Source organism: Phycodurus eques, chromosome 2, assembly GCF_024500275.1.
Source record: "Phycodurus eques isolate BA_2022a chromosome 2, UOR_Pequ_1.1, whole genome shotgun sequence".
NCBI classification, from domain to species: Eukaryota; Metazoa; Chordata; class Actinopteri; order Syngnathiformes; family Syngnathidae; genus Phycodurus; species Phycodurus eques.
The window spans coordinates 41617040-41639516 of NC_084526.1; the positions used below are offsets into that span (position 1 = coordinate 41617040).

The 22477-nt window shown below is 41.2% G+C and overlaps 3 protein-coding genes across 4 annotated transcripts; 1 reads left to right on the forward strand and 2 right to left on the reverse strand.

The window, feature by feature from the left end:
• Positions 1–654: 654 nt before the first annotated feature.
• stk16 (serine/threonine kinase 16) lies at positions 655–6737 on the reverse strand. 2 transcript variants are annotated; one of them, XM_061703579.1, is made up of 8 exons: positions 6677–6737; positions 5378–5498; positions 5023–5242; positions 4785–4918; positions 4325–4412; positions 3548–3676; positions 3300–3421; positions 655–2873 (listed from the first exon to the last, which is right to left on the reverse strand). In XM_061703579.1, the coding sequence occupies exons 2-8, from the start codon at positions 5461–5463 to the stop codon at positions 2735–2737; spliced, it is 918 nt and encodes a 305-aa protein (XP_061559563.1). In that variant the 5' UTR covers positions 5464–5498; positions 6677–6737; the 3' UTR covers positions 655–2734. The 2 variants fall into 2 exon arrangements, with proteins under 2 accessions (XP_061559563.1, XP_061559572.1); XM_061703588.1 differs by having other exon boundaries at positions 6629–6702.
• A 447-nt stretch (positions 6738–7184) lies between these two features.
• On the forward strand, positions 7185–12172 carry LOC133399301 (PEST proteolytic signal-containing nuclear protein-like). Its single transcript, XM_061670759.1, is given in 6 exon segments — positions 7185–7277; positions 7749–7894; positions 7896–7976; positions 8947–9021; positions 9485–9540; positions 10895–12172. Coding segments are annotated over 6 exon segments (513 nt in total). The 5' UTR covers positions 7185–7231; the 3' UTR covers positions 11004–12172.
• On the reverse strand, positions 11803–20725 carry LOC133399302 (interleukin-18 receptor accessory protein-like). Its single transcript, XM_061670760.1, is given in 13 exon segments — positions 11803–12988; positions 12990–13211; positions 14468–14583; positions 14656–14799; positions 14898–14996; positions 15560–15697; positions 16104–16258; positions 16370–16499; positions 16788–16859; positions 18919–19087; positions 19161–19314; positions 20211–20406; positions 20495–20725. Coding segments are annotated over 13 exon segments (1734 nt in total). The 5' UTR covers positions 20589–20725; the 3' UTR covers positions 11803–12943.
• Positions 20726–22477: the final 1752 nt, after the last annotated feature.

The following is a 22477-nucleotide window of genomic DNA, read 5'->3' on the forward strand; positions in this document are numbered from 1 at the left end:
TTGTTGATTTTTATTTTTCATTACAGGAAATCAGGGAAAATGGGTGAAAACGGTTCGCATGAAAAAGCGGTGTGAGCTTGTGTTAAGTTCGTTGTGGTTTACAAAGCGCACTTTGTAAAACAAACTTTCAACCTCGTTTCTGATTAGACATTTTGAATACACATTTGAATGTCTGGGTCCAATGCGCTTGTTGGTGAAGCCCATGTAGTTATGGCACATGTAGTTATGGCAATGAAAGCGACCTAATCCTGCCAGCGTTTTCTTTTTTAACTAAAAAAAACCCACACTGAAAAAACTCAAAAATATTAAACAGACTCATCACCTTGTTTTTAGAAACTGTTCACTTGTTTCAAGCAATGTTTTTTTTACGAGAAATAAGTAGAATTTTTTTTCCAGGAGAGTAAGTTTTTTTTTTTTTTTTTTTTTATATGCCACTGGCAATTTAAAAAAAAAAATTAACGTGATGCGTCTAATTTTAATTAGTTTTGACTAGAAATAAAATATTCTTGGTATGAGTTCGAGATTTTGAATGGCATTTTCATACTAAAAAGGTATTTATATTATTCCTAATGTTATTAAAATTGCCTATGGTATTAACAAGAACAAAATTGTCAATTCTTTATATCACTGAAAAATTTTAAATCACAATTTTACATCAAATACACACATACAATACTATACCAGAGCTATTTATGACATTTATTGTTTTTTTCTGAGCACTGATAAAATTATTATATAAACAGCCATCACAAATCATGTTTATCATTACTGGAATATTAAACATAGACTTCCAAACACTTTGTGAACCAGAGAATGAAATATCATTGAAATAATTAACAGTGTTTTCATTCACAGACAAAATCAGGTTGTTGGCGATTTTTTAATTTTGACTTTTGAGATGTACCATTTGAGTCTGTAAAGAGTGAATTAAGAGACCCATTGAGGGCGAGACCTGAGAGAACAAAAGTGTATAAAAGTCATACATGAATGCAAACCGACACTTAGTTGGGGGGGTGGGGGGGGATTTGATGTTTACCTGCAGTGGTGAATACAATAAAGAAAATAAGATTACAGTTAAAACGTCTCAGCTAATTATTAAAAGTTTAGTTTGTGATACAGTCTGGGGGAAAGTAATAACTCGCCTGTGATGATGCAGCGCCACTGTATGGTTACAAGCGGCATTGCAATAAGGCGCTGCTACTTTTATGCTATTGTGGAGTTAACTTTAGTGGTAACCTTTTACTATATGGGTCACTTTCATATCATTTGATCAATAACGGTAAATACATGGGCCACTGGACTTCCTTTTGCAGTTGTTATCCATCAAAAGGTGTTAGTTGTCTCGAAGAAAAAAAATATTTGAAAGCAGTATTTTTCAAACTTTTAATGCCAAAATTCCTTTCATGTTTATGTCTCCCAAATGGAGTTTCATGATTTGCAGCATCTTTCCTGAATATGCTACTTACATTTTTGGGTATATAGGATGTTTCTCCTATTGCTTAATATGCCTTTTCCATGAAAAAATAACACAAATGCAGTTTAGTGTCTTTCAGTTTTTTTTTTTTTTTTTGGGTTATTTGAAAAACGGTCCTTCTTTGTCACTCAAGCTGTCTTTACTGTTAACGCCACTGGAGAGAGCCTCATTATGTTGTTGCAATCCACCAGCGGGATCTGTGAGCTGAAGTGCCGGACGAGGCATCCATTTTGCATTCACACAATAGCAGAGAGCAACAAAAAAAATGATAATAAACTGCGCAGTTTGAAGGGCAACACGTAAATCTTGCAACTCACACGATTTTTATGAAGGCATTTATGTCTTTACCATTACGAAAATAACTGTCTTTTTGTTGGCGACCACCATTTGCTCTGTCAATAAGGATTGCCTTTACTATGAATGGCAACAATGTAAAAGCATCAATAACTTTTTGAAATTTGGACTTTAAGCGTGGTTGTTTCAGCATGGGAGACATTTACCTATATAAAAAAAACCAAGGCAGCATATACAAAAACGGGCTAAATTGAAAGTGTCTTTACTGCTATTGATCAAATTATATCAAAATGACCCATACTCCATGTACTTATTATAGTACACATGTGCAAACACAGCAGCGTTACACATACCAAAACTACAAAATGCAAATGTTATGAACCAATAACAACACAATTAAAAAAGGTGGCAATGTCATCGAAGCTAACATCTTTCCTTTGGCACGGAATGTCAATCTCGGGCTATTTTCATCCACATGAACATTGCAGGCCATTACAAATCGATCTTCAGACATTAGATCAAAATGAATTATTAAAATATATTTGAAAGAACTGTTGGTCCTGTTAGGAAATGGGTTTATCTGATGATGATTTTGTGAGGATTTAACCGAGCACAACAAGATCGATAATGCAAATATTGATTATTGTTGAGCTATCGGGTGCCTGCAAACCCATTCCAATAATTGGTGAAAACTTCTGGCTCCGCATCGAGTCTCCAGCTTGTAACGACCTCATTCGGGCAAATAAGGCACATAGGAACAGTTTTGAAAACGCAAGTACACAATGGAAAGCAAAAGCGGGCAAGGGAGATTCTAAGCTTACGTGGACCACATGAGTCCATTCAAAATGTCACGCAACTTCCCAGACTAAATCAAAATAATTCATATCTGTGTTTTCACCTTTACACTGTTCAATAAATTAAGGATTTCCATTTCGGAGACGTTTATCCGTGTGCGCCAAAGTCCTTTCAGACCATATTGGTTTGGGTATTTGGGCTGCAACTCTGCAGGTCCTGTACCTGCTCAAGAACCCAGCTGATGTTCGGTCTCGCCTGGGTGTTGGACACCATTATGGAGCCCAGCAGCAACTGCAGCCCCTCCGAGTAACTGAGGGGGAGACAGACAAACGGCCATTAAAGGAAGGTACACAACACGTTGCCGACAGCGGACACGCTGCACATTAAGTGTAAACGGCGACATACAAGCTTGACAGGAAATTCTAAAGGATGAACAGAATTTTCTTTTGCGTTCACCTTTGAAGTTCTACAACATGCGTACGTTTTCAAATGTTACCTGCTCCATTTAATGCAGCCTTTCCAAATCACTACAATGAACACATGCATAATTACGGAATATGTGCTGTGATGTCTTTTCCAGAATCAGAGTTCCAACCGCCAGGGGACACTGCAACATGGACCAGTGAGAGAATTTCTACTCTTTTTTTATGTGTGTGTGTTTTTTTTCTGTCATGGAATCATTGTGTGTAGCTGATGAATATTTACATCCGTGTCGTTACGAGTGATGAGGACTGACCTGCAGGGTTGTGGAAGGACCACAGGATTCTGAACTGCCAAGGCGACACTGTCCCCTCTCTGAAAGACGAGGTCATAGGGTCCCGCCAGCACCATCATGCAGTATAACACGCAGCCAAGTGACTGGACGAGTACAGCAAAAAGCAAAAGCAAGCGAGACGCTGATCCACAGTCCCTTCCAATTGGGCTTTCGCCGTTGTCACTACGGCGAATAATGTTCAGCAATTGAAGTGCGTTGACAGGTTTTACCCAGATATCTGTGCGCTCGTCGATAACACAGTAGCTCTCCACATTGAAGAGCTCGGGGGCCCGGTAGGAAATGGTGCATCGCTGGGCAGCCCAGTCCTGTAGAGTCATTGCTTCTCTAGATCCCCGGACCTGGAATTGAGTCGTAGAAATGTAGAAATAAAGTGTTTGGGGGCCAGCTGGACTGTCAGCCCTAAAGAGCGCAGACACCTGAATCTCATTTAGTCAAGGTCTGCATGTGCAAAAACAACAGGGAAAACTCATCTTTTCCGCCATTTCTGAAATGCCTGAAACCAAAATGATCGAGATATGAAGGGCTCCGTCATTAAAAGTCATTTGAGTTGAGTTGAGAGTTGCGTCTTTTCAGCGATGCCATTTTGCGGCTCCTCGATGACGGGCGGACCGCCTTGGAGCCAATCACAAGAAGGAGTCATGCGATATCACCAATGACAACACTCCTTGCGTCTGGGTCATTTCAGCACACTGTGGCAACTGGTGCAGTCCACTCCAAGAGTACTTCTTCCGGAGAAACCTTAAAGCTTGCCACTTATTGTTGGTGGCTGTACATTATCCAATCGCTTTTAAAATACACAACACAATTTTCTCAGTAAACACTGTTAAACAAGTAACCCAACCCAACCAGTCTTTCAAGATGGCTCATGAGCCCGCTGGCAGTATCTTACTGCAACAGTCATTCGAGACTTTATGGAACTTGAGTGTGCTTTGGAAGATGTTAATGAGCTATTCTGTTAAATATTCAAAATGCTGAAAGACTCTCACCTCAACACGCGCTCTGTTCATAGAGCCCAGGTCCATTAGGACGGGGCTGTCGTCCTCATTCAGAAGCACATTTGTAGGTTTAAGATCTCTGATCAAACACATACAGACTATTACTATTCATGTCTTATTCATTTTGAGGGTAACAAAAAAGATTTGAGTACTACATTGACTAAAGAATCGCTCAAATCACATGTTTTTCCGTCTTAGTACTGTGTGTCTGTCTGTGTGTGTGCGTTTGACAGAGACTTTTAGTTTCATTACACTTGATGAAACCAGTTTATTTATTTGCATTCTCTTTTTTAAGTTGTATATTTTCATTTTCCCACACTCTGCTATTTGTCTTCATAAAAACAAACAAAAAAATTGATGATGAAAATTTGACGCAAGTAAACTGATTGGCGAGCTTGGTCCCAGAAAGAATCAAAGTACGACTGAATGTAGTTGAATGGAAAATTCTTACCGGTGGGCATAACCTTTGTCATGGATGGCCTTGAGACCTGAACAGATCCCACGAAAGATTTTTAAAATCTGTTTTTCAGGCATGTAGCTCCCATTTTCTTGAAGCTTCTCCAGAACCGACCACAGACTGCCCTTCTGATTTTGGCGCACAGAGAGACAGTATGAGCATCACAGTGTCTGATGCAAGATTATTGCTTTGCAAAAAAAAAAAAAATAAAAAAATTGTAAAAGCAACTTACTCTTATGTACGGCAGAAGCAGCCAGGCTTCACTCTTTCCGTTGCGTTCAACAACGGTGTGTGCCACAAGGCTAAGTATATTGGGGTGATTAAACATCTGGTGCATCTCCACCTCTGTCTGGGCCTCCTGGCGGCCTTCTCGATCATGACACAGGATCCTCTTCAGGGCATAGAAGCGACCGTCCTTTACCCCCTCAACAAGGTCCACGTAACTGAAACCACTGGAGAGAGAAATTAAGGGAAAAAATAAATAAATAAATGAATTTTGTTGAAAGGCAACTTTTGTCTAAAAAATACGATACCACAGCACACTTATGGACGTTTGCTACTAAAATGTACCATACAACCTTTCTTACCCCTCGTCAAGTTTCTGCAAGAAGTAGTATTTTTTGCTATCAATGGTGATGGAGCCGCGCGAGCAGATGCACATCGACTGCCCCATCTTGACTGGAACATTACATTATTTAAAAAACTAGCCTGTGAAAATGAAAAACAAAGCCAATTAGAAGGATGTGAACGAATGGAATCTATATACAACGTTTTGCACGAGGAGAGTAAAGGTGTTCTGCAGTTGTGGGTGATGCATTTGGTACCTGGGCCTTCAGTGGGGACTTACCCAACTTAATACCACCCTCATCACATCGCAATTATAGAAACCATCAATAGTACCATACAAAAACGCATTACAACAGCACACAACTGTGCTATGTCTGCTATTTGGAGCAGTTCAGAATCTAAGTTTATCTAATAACATGACTACAATTTTAAATATTGAAGCTAAATACACTGTACTTATCAGAGATGCCAATTATTAAATGAATTAAAGTGTGCAGCTCGTTACAGACAAGTTTTGCTAGTTGAACTTGGTTTTCCCTGAGCAACCAACCAGAAGATGGAAAAATGCTGCCGTCATCAAGGGCCAGCACTCTGGCCCTGTGAAGACAAATTTGAAATCTGATTGGTTAAAGAAACAGTCCCATTGCTAATATACAAATGGTTTAAGTTACACAGGCGAGCACTAGTGATTCTGAAGGCCCTGTGCATTTTAGATTGGCATGGCAACACAGAGAGGCTGAAATCTGATTAGACGAAATAATAATAATAATCCACACCCTCACAGGAATGAGTGCAGCCAAGAGAAATGCTATGAAATGAAGAAAATAGACTGTTGGGATATTTTCAAATGTTTTTTAAAAATACAATTTCATGGAACAATTTACAAATATTAGAATTTAGATTGTCAATGTATTTCAGAAAAGAAGGCCTTGCTTGTTCGCCTGTTGTTTTGTCAGTGAAATATTAAATCAAACATTATTACAGTATTTACATAATTTGAGAAAAGGAAAGTGTCTACCAAATGTTACCTAACGTGGCCTAGAGTGTTGATCTGCACTGCATCACCCCGTTAGGGTAATATTTTGACCTTTTATTGCAGTTAAATATCTACACAAAATATTACATGTGGTTAGTAGGTGTATGTTTACAGGTCTAAACATTTTATTACAGTACTGGGGACAAAATGCACTCCGCACGACTCCCTCGCCTGATATAAACATAGAGAAACCATCAAAAAACGTCAACATCATATCTGCGAGGCATTTTTTTACCTGACGAAAGTGTGAAATGATGTTGAAATATGGAGCAATGGAAGTTACCTGCTAGCTTCACCGGGCTTTGCCCGTTCAGGTTTTCTGGCGTCATGGATCAACATTCTTCTTCTGTAGTAAAGTGAAGAAGAGTAAACTGATGTTAGAGCGCCACTATGACAGGGGCTGACAAAACCGTGTTACTGCACCTACGGCTGGCTGAATGATCATAAATATAAGGAACAAAAGTCAGTCTTTTTTAAAATCCAAAACCGAGTGGTGTAAAACATAAAAAAAAAAAAAACTTTTCCTTTTCTATGAAATATTTATAAAGGGTGACTCATCCTATTTAATAATGTCAAGACAGTTATTACAAAGATATTCTTGACCCAGAGCATACTATGCGTGTAGGGAAAATGACCAGTATGTGACGGTTAAAGAGTCTTAGGGTTTTTGCCATGTCTGATAAAATGTCAATTTATGCCCGTCAAAGCAAAGTGGGGAGGAAAATGAAAAGAAAAAAATTCTTCTTCTTCCCCGCGAGTGGCGTACAACAAAAGCGAAGAAGAAGAAGAAGAAGAAAAAAGAAGAAGAAGCGCCAGCTCCATTGCCATTCAACTCAAAATGGCGAACTTCGATCGCAACAGGAGAGACCACCGCGACGACAGAGGTTATATTTGTGCTAATTTAATCACTTTAGCACACTTTCCACTTAGACTTTGTCTGCATTGTTTCCCATATTCCCAAATCAGGTCGAAAATACGTCACTTCTGGAGCCATTCCCAAAATGTAACCCAGCAGCTAACATGTCAGGTGTTGTTTAGCGAAGGTACCATCGGTGTATGTTGAAATAGCATTTTTTTGTTTGTTTTAAAAAAAATATAATATTAAATAAAATAACCAGGTTTGTATGCTTGTTTACGAGTGGTGGAAATGTATTCAAGAAAGTTAGCTTTTGTCAAACTTAGAAGGAATTGTGAACACATCTCAGACTGGGCAGTGCGCGCATGAACTAATTTTGAGCGTTTTGTGTGTCACATTTTGTGGCTCGAAGCATAGCCGTGCAGGTAATGTCATTTATCTATTTGTTCGTTGTATCAAAACAGTTGTTCACCTTGGTGAGTTGTCTTGCCTCAAGCAGGGCCGCTGGAGGAGGGAGGCAGAGTGAAAACTAAGCCTGTCTCTTGTAGCACGGTGGGCGGAGGAGCGAGCAAACTCAAACGCACATCCCAGCATCTTTCATCCGAAGATGAGGACGAAAGCCGGTCAGACCCACCAGCGCCCCTGCAAAGCCTCCAAAATAGGCTTCGGCATGAGCAGCCACACCGGGAAAAAGGCCAATCCCATTTCTATCAAGCTTGGCGCAAGTGTGAGTACATAGGTGTGATCTTTGATTGTTATTTTATTTGTTGTGTTGGTTTTGTGGGGCAGTACGGTTAAAAAGTGTTTGGCGCGTCAACCTTCTGAGGTCCAGGGTGGGTTCGACACCATGCTCCGGCCTTCCTGTATGGAGTTAGCGTGCTCTCCCCGCACTTACGTGGGCCTTCCCCGGTTAATCGTGTTTCTGCCCCTATTCCTAAAGCATGCATGTCAGGTCTGTTGGGGTCAATGATTGTCTCGAGAGTACTCACATTCTGTAGTAAAAAGTGCAGGTACTTAAGTAAAAAATACTGCAGTAGAAGTACTGATTAGACCCCTTAGGAACAAGTTAAAAAAAAAAAAAGTGCAGACTTTGAAATTTACTACTAAAGTAAAAAAAAAAATTTTTTGTTTTACACTCAAGTGTACCATTCCCACATTAATAACTTGACACAACAACAAAAACTCTTGCACACAAAATAGTTTCCCTCTTTAATTATTTCACATAGTGCTCGTACAGAGAAGAAGAAAAAAAAGTCACGTTACATGTTGGATGTTGAAGTTTAGGTCTTGTCTTGACTTGGAAAACACAGTAACAAAAGAGTGGGGGGGGGGAAATACACTCTTTTGTGTGTTTTCAGATTAGACAGAATTTTTGGATCTCCTTATGTACAGTCACAAAGTATTTGTACTTTGTTACTTCCCACCATTGAATTTAAGCACCGGCCTTCAAGTTGCTCGAAGTAATAAAAAAAAAAAAAAGGGGGAAAAAAAAAATCAGTATTTCTTGTCCTTGAGAGATAACCAGGAAGTGTTTGTCTTGCCCAAAGTCTGTTGGGATAGGCTGCAGCTCACTTGTGACGCTAATGAGTTCAGGCAATCTGGATTTGTTCTTGAGGAGTCACGATGAAGCTGATAATTATGGATTACGCTGTAACTTTTCATTGACCTGTCCTCCTGTTGTCCCTATGTCGCCCTAGAAACCCAAAGAGCCGGTACCAACAGCCCCTCCTAAAAAGCTTGGACTGGCATCTGTTTTCAATGAGGATGATGATGTAAGTACTGGAATGGGAAAAAAAAAATGTTAAAGGCATCAATGGAATGTTTTTTTTTTCTTTTTTTCTCCTAACTAGACAATTGTGAATGAAAGCCTTAAACTGATAAAGGCAACCTCTCCCCCGTCCGCGGAGGGGAGTAGTCACTAAGCCTCTCTCTTACGCTCTGCAAAACATTCAGATAGCAAGGTCTGCTAAATTCCTCGCTTGTTAGGTTTCGGAACATAAATCGATGTATTATAATAATGCGTGTATAGTATGGGTCAGAGATGCATCTCACACGGACGAACAGGAATTTCCACAGCAGTGCAGCCGTTAACGCACGTGTCCATTCCTGTGGACATATCTGTATTACTTAAAGAAAGCACAAATATGCTTGGCCTGACTGTAAATGTTTGGCCCTCATTTGCCCAAAGACCACGGCTGTAAATGAGCTGATGGATGAAATGCTCTCGCCTTGCAGAGCGAGCCTGAGGAGATGCCCCCAGAGGCGAAGATGAGGATGAAGAACATTGGCAGGTACAGTCACAAATGCATTATTGTACTTGATAAAGCCTCAGCCTAGTTTGCTATTTATTTATTTTTTTGACATTACAGTGAGCCCCCGCATAAATAAAAGTATAGCTTTAGCACCAGTTTGTGGCATCTAGGTGCCACTTGCCGGTAATGGCATTCAAGTGACTTGAGGAGCTCCATTAAGACAGAAGTAGTGCTCTTATGGCATCTTGATGCTAAGGAGTTATGTTGAAGTTACATGAAGAGCTCCATTTAGACAAAAGTAGGGTTTTGGTGTCATCTTGTGGCATCTGTAAGCGATTTATAAAACTTAAATCTGAAAGGAGGTTTGCTATTCGCGGCAGGCTTCTGTCCCTATCCCCTGCAAATGGTTACCCCGCTATTTTCTGTGTTTGTCTCAACTGGTAATATTATGCTGTAGCGAGTAGTATTGGAGAGTATAGTGAAAGTTGAGCACTAATAAGTACTATTTTCTAGAAATGCTGCCTATCGTGACAAACTCAAGTTAAATAATGAAAAGGGAGTCCCGCTGCAACCTATTTCACATTGTGGCACTACCCCAATCCCCTGCCTATTTACATTTTTCCCGGTGTTCTTTCTGAAAGTCCTCTCTAATGGGAACGTAATACACTGGTACTAAGAAACTACGTCAAAGTGATAGATTTCGACTAAGATAGAAGCTTTGTATGTCGAGGAGGAACTACGGTTAGGCTAGGTTGTTAGCCGTAGAAGTAGTGTATGTGCACACATTAGTTATTTTCAAGGTGTAAATTGAGTTGAAAATGATAAACTTGTTTTGGGATCATTGGTGGTGGTATATTTGTTTAACTTATTAATATAAATATATGCCATTGATTCAAATTGTGGTATGCAGGCTCCCTGTAGTGGTAAAAGGAAAACAAATAATCACTGAAAGCTTCAAACATGCATTAAATGTTGGTGTGAGTTAAACTTTTTTTTTTTTTTTTTTTTTTTTTTTTTTTAGGACTACAGGACATTTTTCAAGTACAATTCAGTTGTATTTAACTTAAGTACAATTCAAATATTTATTCAGGTACAAATTTTAGTTATGTGAATTGAGTCATTACTTAAGAGGATTTTGCTATATTTTAGTGTAGTGTTAATGTTCAAACTGCATTAGCTGTAGTTTTCCAAGATTTGTGGAGATTTCAGTCATTTTTCGGATTACTGTGTGCTTGTCTTTGTATATTCAAAATGTTTTGTTAAAAATAGTCATTTTGAAGGGGGGGGGGGGGGGAACTTCAAGGAACTACAAATCGACTGCAGTGCATTTCTTTTTCTGTATTAAATCTGTTCACACAGCATTTAACGTGATATTTATCTGAAATCTTTTTAGGGAGACGCCGACGTCGGCTGGACCTAATTCCTTCAACAAGGGCAAGCAGGGCTTCTCTGATAATCAAAAACTTTGGGAGAGGAAGCTGAAGGCACAAAGTGACAAATAGTGAAACAAAACCTTTTCTCTCCAATCATGGCTTTTTTTTTTTTTCCTTTTTTTTTTTTAAAGTTATGGTGAAACCACACCTTAGCGCTCTGCAATGGCTTACATTGCGGATGCGCTACAAAGCATACTTTAAGCCTTTTAGGATTCTCAGTTTATGACCTCGCAGCTGTTGTGCTGAGCAATGAGAAACACGGCAACTTGCTGCACGTCATATCTAACGGCCAATAAGAAAAGCTCACTGATCCCTTTTCTTCCTGCTTCTCCGTACGTGTAGCTAGTGAGGTGTACTTTGGAGATATTTTGTGTATAAATGTATATAGAAGTGTGGTTGTTACGTTTAATTTTTTTAAATTTTTTGGCTTGTTTTTATCCTTAGTAGGGATGTGTCAGAGTGGAACATTTCTGGTACATTTCCATAGAAAGTTGAGCTGGGGAAATTTGGGAAATATTCCAAATAATGAGTATTAACCCAGTGATGGTAGGAAAAACCTTGTCAACTGGGACACTTACTAGTCAAAGGACCCCGTACTTGTATGAAATTGGGTTATTTTAGTCAGGATTATACCAAAATATACTTTCCCCGACCGTAATTCCTTTTTATTCCCACAAATTCCCATGGAAAGTTTCCAAGTTTACCAGAATTTTGCAACCCTAATCCATAGCTACATGTTATGTTCTAGAGTGACTGTGAAATATTCCTTTGTTGCATCTTTTTTTTTTTTTTTGCCAGCTGTGCTAGCTCCCCTAACAGCCCCCCCCCCAAAAAAAATCCAATCCCCCCGACACACGGCAGCCTCTGATGTATTTTAGCGGTTTATTACTTAATGAAATTACACATGAAGCGTCTCTTGTTTTATTGGTCACCCGAAAACTCAAATCGTATTTTAAGTGTGGAATCACGCAAATATCTGCTGCAGAAATAACATGAGAGTAGTAAGCCTATTTCGACACAAAGGAGTACAAGGAAAGACATGCTGTAAATCCTGCCAAGGCTTACTGCTCACTGAGATGAGGTGTTGAGATCTTTTGTCTTCTTTCCTTTCAGTTCCCTTCAGCTCCTAAATCAACAATATTAACAATTTGTATTTCAGAATCGGTTACCTAAACTCTATGACTGCTCACTAACAGAATACATTTTAATGGACAGTCCAATAAACATTGTGGAAAATGGGTGGTGGTGTTTTGCTTTGTTTTTATGGCTTAAAATTGCAAATACCTGCACAAAAACATTGAAAAGGTTCATTTCTACGTGGAACAATTTGTCCCGTTAGACAATATGTTGTTGTGCCGCATCTCACACTGACTTATTTTTTTTAATCTGCACGTTTCATAACTAAAGATGCTAATACTTTATGTCTGTACTCCTACTTACGGTCCCCTCCAAAAGTATTGGAATGGCAAGGTCAATTCCTTAGCAGTTTGGCAGATGATGAACAGTTCTTTAAAAAGGAGTCCACTTCGGCTTGTTTCGAGCCGTTTGACACACCCAGTTGAAGTTTACCGTTAAAACTAACGTAAAACAAAAAGAATACATCTATATTATAGGTCTGCTATCTGAAATCTAAGCAACGAATATTAAAATACAGAGATAATTTAGCATACATTATTTCTACTCCGCAGAAAACTGCAGCTCAGCTGTGACAAGTTTTCTTTTGTCTTTTCATCAGCTGTGTGCATTATCTGCATGCGCGCACCGTACTGGCCCCTGGAGGCCAAGGTTCGCGCAACAGAAGCAGCGCACACTACATTCCAGGCTGGTGGAGTCGGAGCCTTTTTGCCATGTGGCGATAATTCAAGGTCATTTCAGTTTTTGAACGGTATTTGATTCAAGTCAAACATTTTCATGACAATTGCACAATGTAATGGCATCAAGTATCAGTATCATTATCAGTAAGGGCGAGTACTGATACTCTCGCATGGTCTGAAAAAGTCAGTGCATCCCTATTCATAACTCGTTTGTCCAAAATGGGCATGTGATATGACTCCAAGTGACACGTGTTACTCTGTGTTTGGGTAAGGCCTTCCTCAGCGAACTCCAGAATTTGACGGTTGCGCTTTCAGTTGGTCCTGAATTCCAGTCCAGGCTGGGTAGCACCTTCAAGGCCCTTTGGACCAATGAGGGCAGAGGTGAATCGAGCTGTATGAACGATGTGGAAGTTGGACCCGTCTGTATGAGGAGAATTTTAAGAGTCGAGCTCTGCACCATAACCTTGGAAGACAAAAGAGTAAGGTAGTGTGATTAAATTACATTAACACACTTGTATATTAATATTTTTCAAAAACCAATTGACAAATAGCTCCAGAAATATTTGGTCATTGACATAACTTTTGATACCCCCCCTCCCCTGCATGCAAAGAAAATGTGATTTAATTTAAGAGGCTTCACAAACATTTTTGCATTTGCCAATTTTGAATTATAACCATTTTATGCAGACTATGTATTTGCCACATTTACCAGACTTTAATACTGCAGCGTTTTTTTTGGGGGGGGGTGTTAGAAGTTATTTAATATTTTATTTCAACTGCCTCTCAGGAAACTCAAGGACACTAAAGAAAATAGTGGATGCAATCACAATTATGTCTATGCAGTATGTTACGTATATACAATTGAAAACACTAAAAACACGCTTATTTTCCCTCACTGACATAAAATCTGACTGCACTTTTCTTGTTTTAGGTCCATTTGGATGAACAAAATTCTTTTCTAAAAACATTTTGGATATCCTTCCATACACTTCTCACAATAGTTGGCAGGAATCTTGACCCATTCCTCCTGACAGAACTGGCGTAACTCAACCAAGTTTGTAGGCCACCTTACTCGCACATGCCTTTACAGGTCTGCCCATAAATGATCAATGGGGTTGAGATCAGGGTTTTGCAATGGCCACTCCAAAACATTGACTTTGTTATCCTTCAGCCACATTGTAACCAGTTTGGCAATATACTTCAGGTCATTGTCCATTTGGAAGACCTACAGTATTTGTGCCCAGTACAGTAGTCGATGCGAGAAGTGACAAGGTTGTGGACAAAAAAAAAAGCGGCAGTGTGGGGGCTGAGAGAGGGACGAATGTTTATGCAAGACTGTGCTGTCAAGGCTGAAAAACAGTCTCTTAACCTGGGGGGACATCGGGAACGGAGGAACTATCAATTGTGTGGGAGAAATTGTCGTCTTTGGATTGTGTTGTTTTCATGCCGATGTGGACTATTTCAGTTTTATCCTGATTATATTTGTGGTGAACCAGGATTTAATTTCAGATAGACAGGTGAAAAGGGAGGAAGAGTTGAGTTTGGTTTGCCAGAAAAAAAAAAACTCGGCGTCATCTGCAAAGCAGGGGAAAAGACTATTACATTTGTGGAATAAATTTAATTGGAAGGTGGTAATTCATGAATAGAAGAGGCCCAAAGGCAGAGCCCTGGGCAACACCTGTGGTAATTGGGAAGAATTGGATTGTAAATTTGACTTACCTGAATTCCTGATTCCAGAACAAACACAGCATTGCTGTTGGACAAATAGTGAGCAGACACAATACAGATGAGGATGTGACTTTTTCGTATTGCACGGACCACATCGTTTGTGTAGGCTGCAAAGCAAAAAATGCACGTCATTGGAAACCACGAAACGCGCACGTGTACTTGTGAGTTGATCGTCTGACCTCCACCAGGAAGTATGTCCCTCTCCAGCAGACAGAGCCGATATCCCCACCGGCCCTCCAAAACCATGGGAATCAGCACCTCAGGTGGCCTCAAATCACCGATAACACCTTCAGAGTTGAACGGTTCTAGTGTCGATGGATAATCTGCAAAATGAATGTTTTCATTTCTTTATTGTTATAACTTTCAACAACACTTACCTACAATTGTAAAACATCTACAATCTAGAAACATCTCCTCCTACCGAGTGATTCTTGTCCTGATTGTGAAGATTGAGTCAAATGTGCTTCCTCACATGGAGGTGCCCACACATAAGACAAAAACACATCAAACTCTTTCTCATCTGACGGAGAGTAAATGACATATTCATTGTTGAGATGGATACAATCAGGGATTTTAAATATATTTCAATTCACAGCTACTGTCTAGACCAAAACATTTGACACTTGCCTTTAGCCTTATTTACTGTTGTGCCTAATGCAGACCAACAGGTGGGTCTGCATAAGTCTTTGAGTGGGAACTGTACGAATGTGGTGGTGACACAAAAAGTTTCAAACTCCCCCGAGAACACGACCACCAATGTCTCATTTAAAAAATAAAATAAAAAAAAAAACATTTATGCCATGTACAGTTTCAAGATTACCACTCTCGCCACCATTTTCCTTGCTTTAACATACATTGGTGAATCTAAAACGCATTTTTGCTCACATGGGTCATATTTGACCCGGAATGGCCTCAGTGTAACGCCTGTACAAAAGGGTGACATTTTCAAATATTTTCATTTTTCCTGTAGTGGTACAATTTACCTGTGATGAAACCACATCCTGTGAAGATGAATGTCTGCATGCATTGTCGGTTAATCGCACAGTATGCGTTTTGTGTGACTGCGTGTGTTTGCATTCCAACCTCCATCAACTTTTCCGCGTCGAAAGCGTGATATGTAAATAAGCTGAAGTTCCAACCATTTCACGTGCAAAACGATGCCGATCCCGGCAACCAGCAGTAATGTTGCAATTGGATAACCAACCAGCGATGGACGTTCCTCTGCAAGTGAAATGCATACTGGTCATATATTGGGTTGTCTTTTAAAATTGTAATCAATAGCACACACGTTTCTGATTATTGTTTACGTTCAGGTCAGTGGTTGTCTTTCCTGACACCCGTAAGTATTGTGGCGCCTATTGTTTTGGTGTAAGTGAGTTGTTTATTTTTTGGGTGACAAGTTTTTAGGTGAGTTTCAGTATTTTTGGTGTGAGAGTTTTTTTTTTGCGGGGGGGGGGGGGGGGGGGGGGGTTTGTGAGAGAAATGTTTGGTGAGTGACACCCTACTGGAAAAATGGTGGTGTGTGTTTAGAAATTGTTGGATAATGTCGAGCCACTGACTTCAGTGAAAACACTGTACATGTCAATGAAGTGACAATAAAAAAAAAAAAAAAAGAAAATAGACGTACCTTTAGTTTTCCTCTTGACCTTGACCGTGACGCTGCTGTTCCCAAATGAGTTTGTGGCCGTACAAGTGTACGTATGGTTGATATGGAGAGCTGTCACCTCCTGTATGATGGCACTTTGAGTGACCATGAGCTCTTTAAATGTTACCCTTACCTGTCTGAATCAGACGGAAAATAGAAATTCATTGGATTATGTAAACAAACACATTCCATCAATTATCAAACAGGATAAGAGTTAAATTTTTTTTTTTTTTAAGAGAGTAACTCACTGTTGGCTCTGATTGTGTAGCATAGTCCTGTTCTTCATGTTGTCTCTGGAATTCATGTACCATTGCACTTGTGGTGAAAAGTTGACCTCAAAAGGAAAATGTACCTGACATTTTAGAGTGTGAGGCTCTCCTGAAACAAGCAACAAAACAGTGAATACAATCATTAAGGCTTTACACACTCATGAGTTTGCAACCATTCATCTTAATGGTGGAAATGGAACACTCCTAAATGCTGTTTAAAACACTACTGTAGACTTTTATATTTGGGTCATTCCAGAATTGCTGGTTTCTATATTTGCGACGTGACAGTAGTGGCATTAAGAGGTGGATTAAGTCAAGTAGGTCCCCAGCAGGTTTTTGATGCTACTTTTATTTTAATGTAAGGTAAAATCATTTCATTTAGATGTCCAATACTTACCAAGTTCCACTTCCTTTGTTGTGTTGCCATCAGGAATTGTAATCCTTGGAGCGGAACTCACTTCTTTATAGGCTGATGAAAGGACATGAGCTCATTTTATTTGTATTTTTTAATTTTTTTTTTACAGAATACAAATGACAGATTAGGTTAAAATGTAACCTATTTGTACAGTTATACGGGGGGGCGAGGGGTAAAAAAAAAAAAAAAAAACAAGTACAGTTGACCTGCACAAATTCCCTTCTTGGCATTTTCAAATTCATACATTCCCATTTTTGTTTTTAAACTATTCTCCGTTATTCACTGAGTCTATGAAGCAATTTAAGTGTTGCTCAAACACCATCTTGTGACATCTTGGTGCAAGGAACTATGTTGAAGTTAGTCAAGCAGCTTCATTCAGATAATTGTAGTGTTTTGCCGCCATCATGTGGCGTCTTGGTGCCGAGGAACTATGTTGAAGTGAGTTGAGGCGCTTCAGCATCAGCACTGGGGCGCCGCAAGGTCGTGTCCTCTCTCCGCTGCTCTTCTCTCTCTACACGAACGACTGTACCTCAGCGAACCCGACTGTCAAACTCCTGAAGTTTGCAGATGACACCGCTGTCATCGGCCTCATCGAGGACGGTGACGAGTCTGCATATCGACAGGAAGCGGAGCGGCCGGAGCTGCGGTGGAGCTGGAGCTGAACACGCTCGAGACTGCAGAGATGATCGTGGACTTCAGGAGGCATCCTTCGCCACAGCTGCCCCTCACGTTGTCCAGCTGCCTTGTGTCAACCGTCGGGACCTTCAAGTTCCTGGGAATTACAGTCTCTCAGGACCTGAAGTGGGCGACCGACATCGACTCCGTCCTCAAAAAGGCCCAGCGGAGGATGTACTTCCTGCGGCTTCTGAGAAAGCACGGCCTGCCGCCGGAGCCGCTGAGACAGTTCTACACAGCGGTCATCGAATCGGTCCTGTGTTCTTCCATCACAGTCTGGTTTGGTGCTGCTACAAAAAAGGACAAACTCCGACTGCAACGGACAATCAAAACTGCTGAAAGGATTGTCGGTACCCCCCTACCCACCATTGAGAACTTGCACGCTGCCAGAACTAAGACAAGGGCGTGCAAAATCCTCTCAGACCCTCCGCACCCCGGTCACCGGCTCTTCCGGCTCCTTCCCTCAGGTAGGCGCTACCGATCAATGCAAACTAGAACTAGTAGACATTCCAACAGCTTCTTCCCTCTTGCGATCAACTTCTTAAACACCTGACCTACAATTCCATGACAACATGGTGGCAATTTTTTGACTTGAGTTCGTTGTCACATTTCTGTGGGGCCAATTATGTGTTACTTGTGCACTCACTGTCGTTGTCTCGCCATGCTGCACTATTTGCATATACCGGCCACTCGTGCCAGAGTAGCATCTGCTCCATTTGCACACGGATTGAGGAGTATCTGCAACATTTGCACAACCGACATTGTCCCAGATGATCGCTCTACTCGTCACTTTAAACCGCATACACTCCTTGAAGTCTCGGCGCCCTTTGCACAATGGTCATTGCACCGGACTATTGCAATATTAGTCGTTCGAACTGCTCGAAGTGCTCGAGGACTCTGCATCTTTTTGCACAATTGTTTTTTGTCAATGTCTTTCTGTCTCCAAAGTGTTCTGTAAATTGACTTTCTGTTGTCGTACTAGAGCGGCTCCAACTACCGGAGACAAATTCCTTGTGTGTTTTGGACATACTTGGCAAATAAAGATGATTCTGATTCTGGTTCTGATTCTGATTTAGACAAAAGGATTGTTTTTCACCATCATGTGGCAAGCAACTAAGTTAAGTAAGTTGAGGAGCTTCATTTTGACAAAAGTAGTGCTTTACTGCCAACTTGCGGCAGCTTGGTGCCAATGAACAATGTTGAAGTGAGCTGAGTAGCTTCACTTAAGACAAAAGCAGTGCTTTGCCGCCATCCTGTGACATCTAAAAGCAATTATAGCGTAAACCCTTTGGCAGGGTGTCGATGACTCGCGGATTTCGGAGCATCAGGTGAGCGGGGAAACACTGCAAAGCTAACGGGACCTGACAACTGCGCTCTCTTAAAATTGAACATGAAGTTGACATACATTTCAAATCCAGTAAGGCAGAAGAGCACTTACGTATGGCCGTCACGTCAACAGGCCTCCTGAAGGTCCGTTGCACTCCTTGTTCTTCGAAATGCTTATCGCAAAAATATCGCCCCGTGTCATATTGGCGAACTGTGCAGAGATGCAACTGGCCATCCTTCTCACAGGAGGCTCGATGCTGTTCTGACACACGTTTGTTACCCTGAGGGAAAGCACACCTTCGTCTTTCTATTGTTAAGAATTTAGGATTAGGTGTGTGTCTGCCCATGTCTCACCTTGTACCAGGTGACACCTGTGCTCAGTGTACAGTTGAAACCGGGGCAGGGGATTTTCCCTCCCGCACCCGCAAGCAGCATGACACCAACCTCCTCAGCCTTGTAACATGGCAGGCTCTGTTTCTCCAACACCTGGAGATAGAGGAACATTTCGCTGCCATTTGACAGCAGAGATGTCTAAAAACTTAACAGATGGGAAAAAAAATGCAACTCATGACAATTCAATAGGAAATTGTGAGAAAAATTAAGCCCGATGTAACATTTGAAGCGGAGCAGTGATTCTCAAAGATTTTCAAAAATACTTGGCTCTCCAAATACCGCCACAATTAAAATATAGTAGTTTTTCTCGCAAAAAAGTACATGTAATATTATTAAAATGCCACCGCAACATGAACACTGCGCTTAAAAATAGGGAAAATAAAAAAACCTGTACTTAAATAATCCATTCATCTATTTTCTGAGCCGCTTAGCTTACTTTTGGGACTCAAAAGAATCACTGAATTACATGTTCAAATTGTGCGTAACGTTACTGTTGCTTAATAGGTCAATTCTATTGAACCTTTAAGTACAGTACATTAGTGCTTAAATTCTTCTTCTTCTTTTTTTTTAAGGCATTTATTTCGGTAAAATTGTAATTTAACAGATCGTCTGGCGACCAGTTCCGGGTGTAACCCGCCTCCTGCCCTGATGATAGCTGGGATAGGCTCCAGCACTCCCGCGAAACCTCGTGAGGGTAAGCGGCTCAGAAAATGGATGGATGTAACTTAACCTTGATGTGCAATACATTTGAATTGAATCGTTTTGAGTTTTTTTATTTGACTATATTTAAGCGCAGAGTTAGTGTTCATTAAGTATGCTTAATGTAACAGTGACTTACTGACTTATAATGATATGAAATATACTTTTGAGAAATAAAACCTGCCTTGTTTTTAATGAACACTTGGGCCTCCTATTTGAGAGCCAAGTGATATTTTCCGGTGTTACTCGATCCAAACATTTTGGGCACCACTGCTGTAATACAATAATCACACACAAAATAAGCAACATTACCCAGTAAGCAAAGTGTAATTTCCTGAATGTTTGGCTTCGATTAGGAACTCCCTTCCACAGTCAAAATAAAAGCCTCCATTTCCTTCGCCATCTACTCGAATCTTGGACCATGTCACCTTCTTATTTGTGCACGGCATCAGAAACATTTCACCAGCCACAACTCGATAGTGCCGCTGTGTAGTATTCATGCGAGGACCTGCAAACATTAGCAGAAACAACTCGTTAGACTTAGCTCTACAAATGCGTGCTCATTTGAAATATTCTTTTGCGTCTAAAACAAATACCTTTTCTATTACGTTGACTGCCTTTCACACAGCACCCTTCCAAAAACACTGGAAATAGGACTACCCAAAACAACAGAATACATCCAGCTGGCATCCTGCTTGTCTAAATCCTCACATGGCTTGTCAATACCACGAGGCTATGGAAGCACTTTCTCTCAAACCAACGTGCGCTCTGTGTCTCGAGTGGTAGTGCAGAACCTTTCAGAAGGTATGAAGACCCTGAAGTACGTAGGTGGTAGCTACGGTAAACTGCGGCTTCCTGTGTTGCTGCGACCGCGATGATCTCATGGAAAATTGCCTTTGTTTGTGCGTGCTGAAAGCCGAACTAGGTCAACTACAAAGGAGAGGAATCTGACAATTGTGATGTGTGACACTTCGTATGAAGCACATCTCCCCGAAAGAAACAGCTCATTCGAATTATGATAGAAAATAACACTTCTTATTAGTTCAAAGGCAAATACGTTTCAATCTATACGGCAAATTTAGTTGGGTGAAGATTATGGAGAATAACTGAAAGGCCAGAACCAAAGGCAAACGCAAGGGATTGTAGGGTAAAATCAACTCTGAGAGATAAGAAGGCCCAAGACCATTAAGGGACTTAAAAACCAGCAAAAGAACTTCAAATCGATCTTGAAAGACTCAAGGAGCCAATTTTGAAATTGGTAGAATGTGCTCCTGCCTTCTGGTCGTCTCTTTGGGGAGACCAGAATGCAGGGCGTTGCAATAGTCAATCTGACTGGAGATAAAAGCCTTCATTAAGGTCTTCATGTTGGCCTGAGAGAAAATTGGGCGGACTCTCGCTATGTTCTTTAAGTGAGAACGTTGTACTATTTTGAATGTGTGCAATACAATAGAAGAAAAATTACACCCAGGTTTTTTCACCTGTGAGGAAGGTTTTAAGGACATTACTTATAGTTTAGTCCTAAGTTTTTCTGTTTGGGCCTCTGACTAAAACTTCGGTTTTGTCCCGGTTAAACTGGAGGAAGCTCTCTGCAATCCAGGATCTATCCATCCATCCATTTTCTGTCGCGCTTATCCTCACTAGGATCGCGGGCATGCTGGAGCCTATCCCAGCTATCTTCGGGCGAGAGGCGGAATAGACCCTGAACTGGTCGCCAGCCACATATAGACAACCATTCACACCTACAGCGTACATTGGACTGCTTCATCAGGACACACAAAGATGTACAGCTGCGTATCGTCAAGACAGCGGTGAAAGTTCATCCCTGTGAGTAACATTTTGTCATTTATACAATGTTTACCATAATTTCCCGTGTATAATGTGTATTTTCCCCTCCAAAATTGTCAAAAGTCAATAGTGCGCATTATACATAGGTATAGTGGGAAATGAAAAAGACTCACATTTTCCCCAGCCCTCTCCCCAGCCACTTCATCCAGCTCTTCCGGGGGGGATCCCAAGGCATTCCCAGGCCAGCCGAAATACATAGTCTCTCCAGCGTGTCCTGGGTCGTCCCCGGGATCTCCTCCCGGTGGGACATGCCCGGAACAAATCACCGGGCAGGCGTCCGGGAGGCATCCGAATCAGATGCCCCGGCCACCTCATCTGGCTCCTCTCGGTGTGGAGGAGCAGCGGCTCTGCTCTGAGATCCTCCCGGATGACCGAGCTTCTCACCCTATCGCTAAGGGAAAGCCTGGACTACGCCTCGGCTGCGACTTGGAATTCTGTCCATAAAAGTTACAAACCGAATCGGCGACAAAGGGCAGCCTTGGCGGAAGTCCAACCCTCACCGGGAACGAGTCCGACTTACTGCCGGATATGCGGACCAAACTCTGACTCCGGTCGTACAGGGACCGAACAGCCCGTATCAGGGGGTCCGGTACCCCATACTCCCGAAGCACCCCCCACAGGACCACCTGAGGGACACGGTCGAATGCCTTCTCCAAGTCCACAAAACACATGCACCCTTGAGGATCCTGCCGAGGGTGCGGAGCTGGTCCACTGTTCCACGGCCGGGACGAAAA

Bases quoted from the DNA above. Each gene is read 5' to 3' on its own strand.
- stk16 (XM_061703579.1), bottom strand. From the start codon at position 5,463: ATGGGGCAGTCGATGTGCATCTGCTCGCGCGGCTCCATCACCATTGAT. The intron at 5,243-5,377 runs GTAAGAAAGGTT...TTCTCTCTCCAG, and splicing joins TTGCAGAAACTTGACGAGGG to TGGTTTCAGTTACGTGGACC. The intron at 3,422-3,547 runs GTAAAACCTGTC...GTACTCGTCCAG, and splicing joins ACGAGCGCACAGATATCTGG to TCACTTGGCTGCGTGTTATA.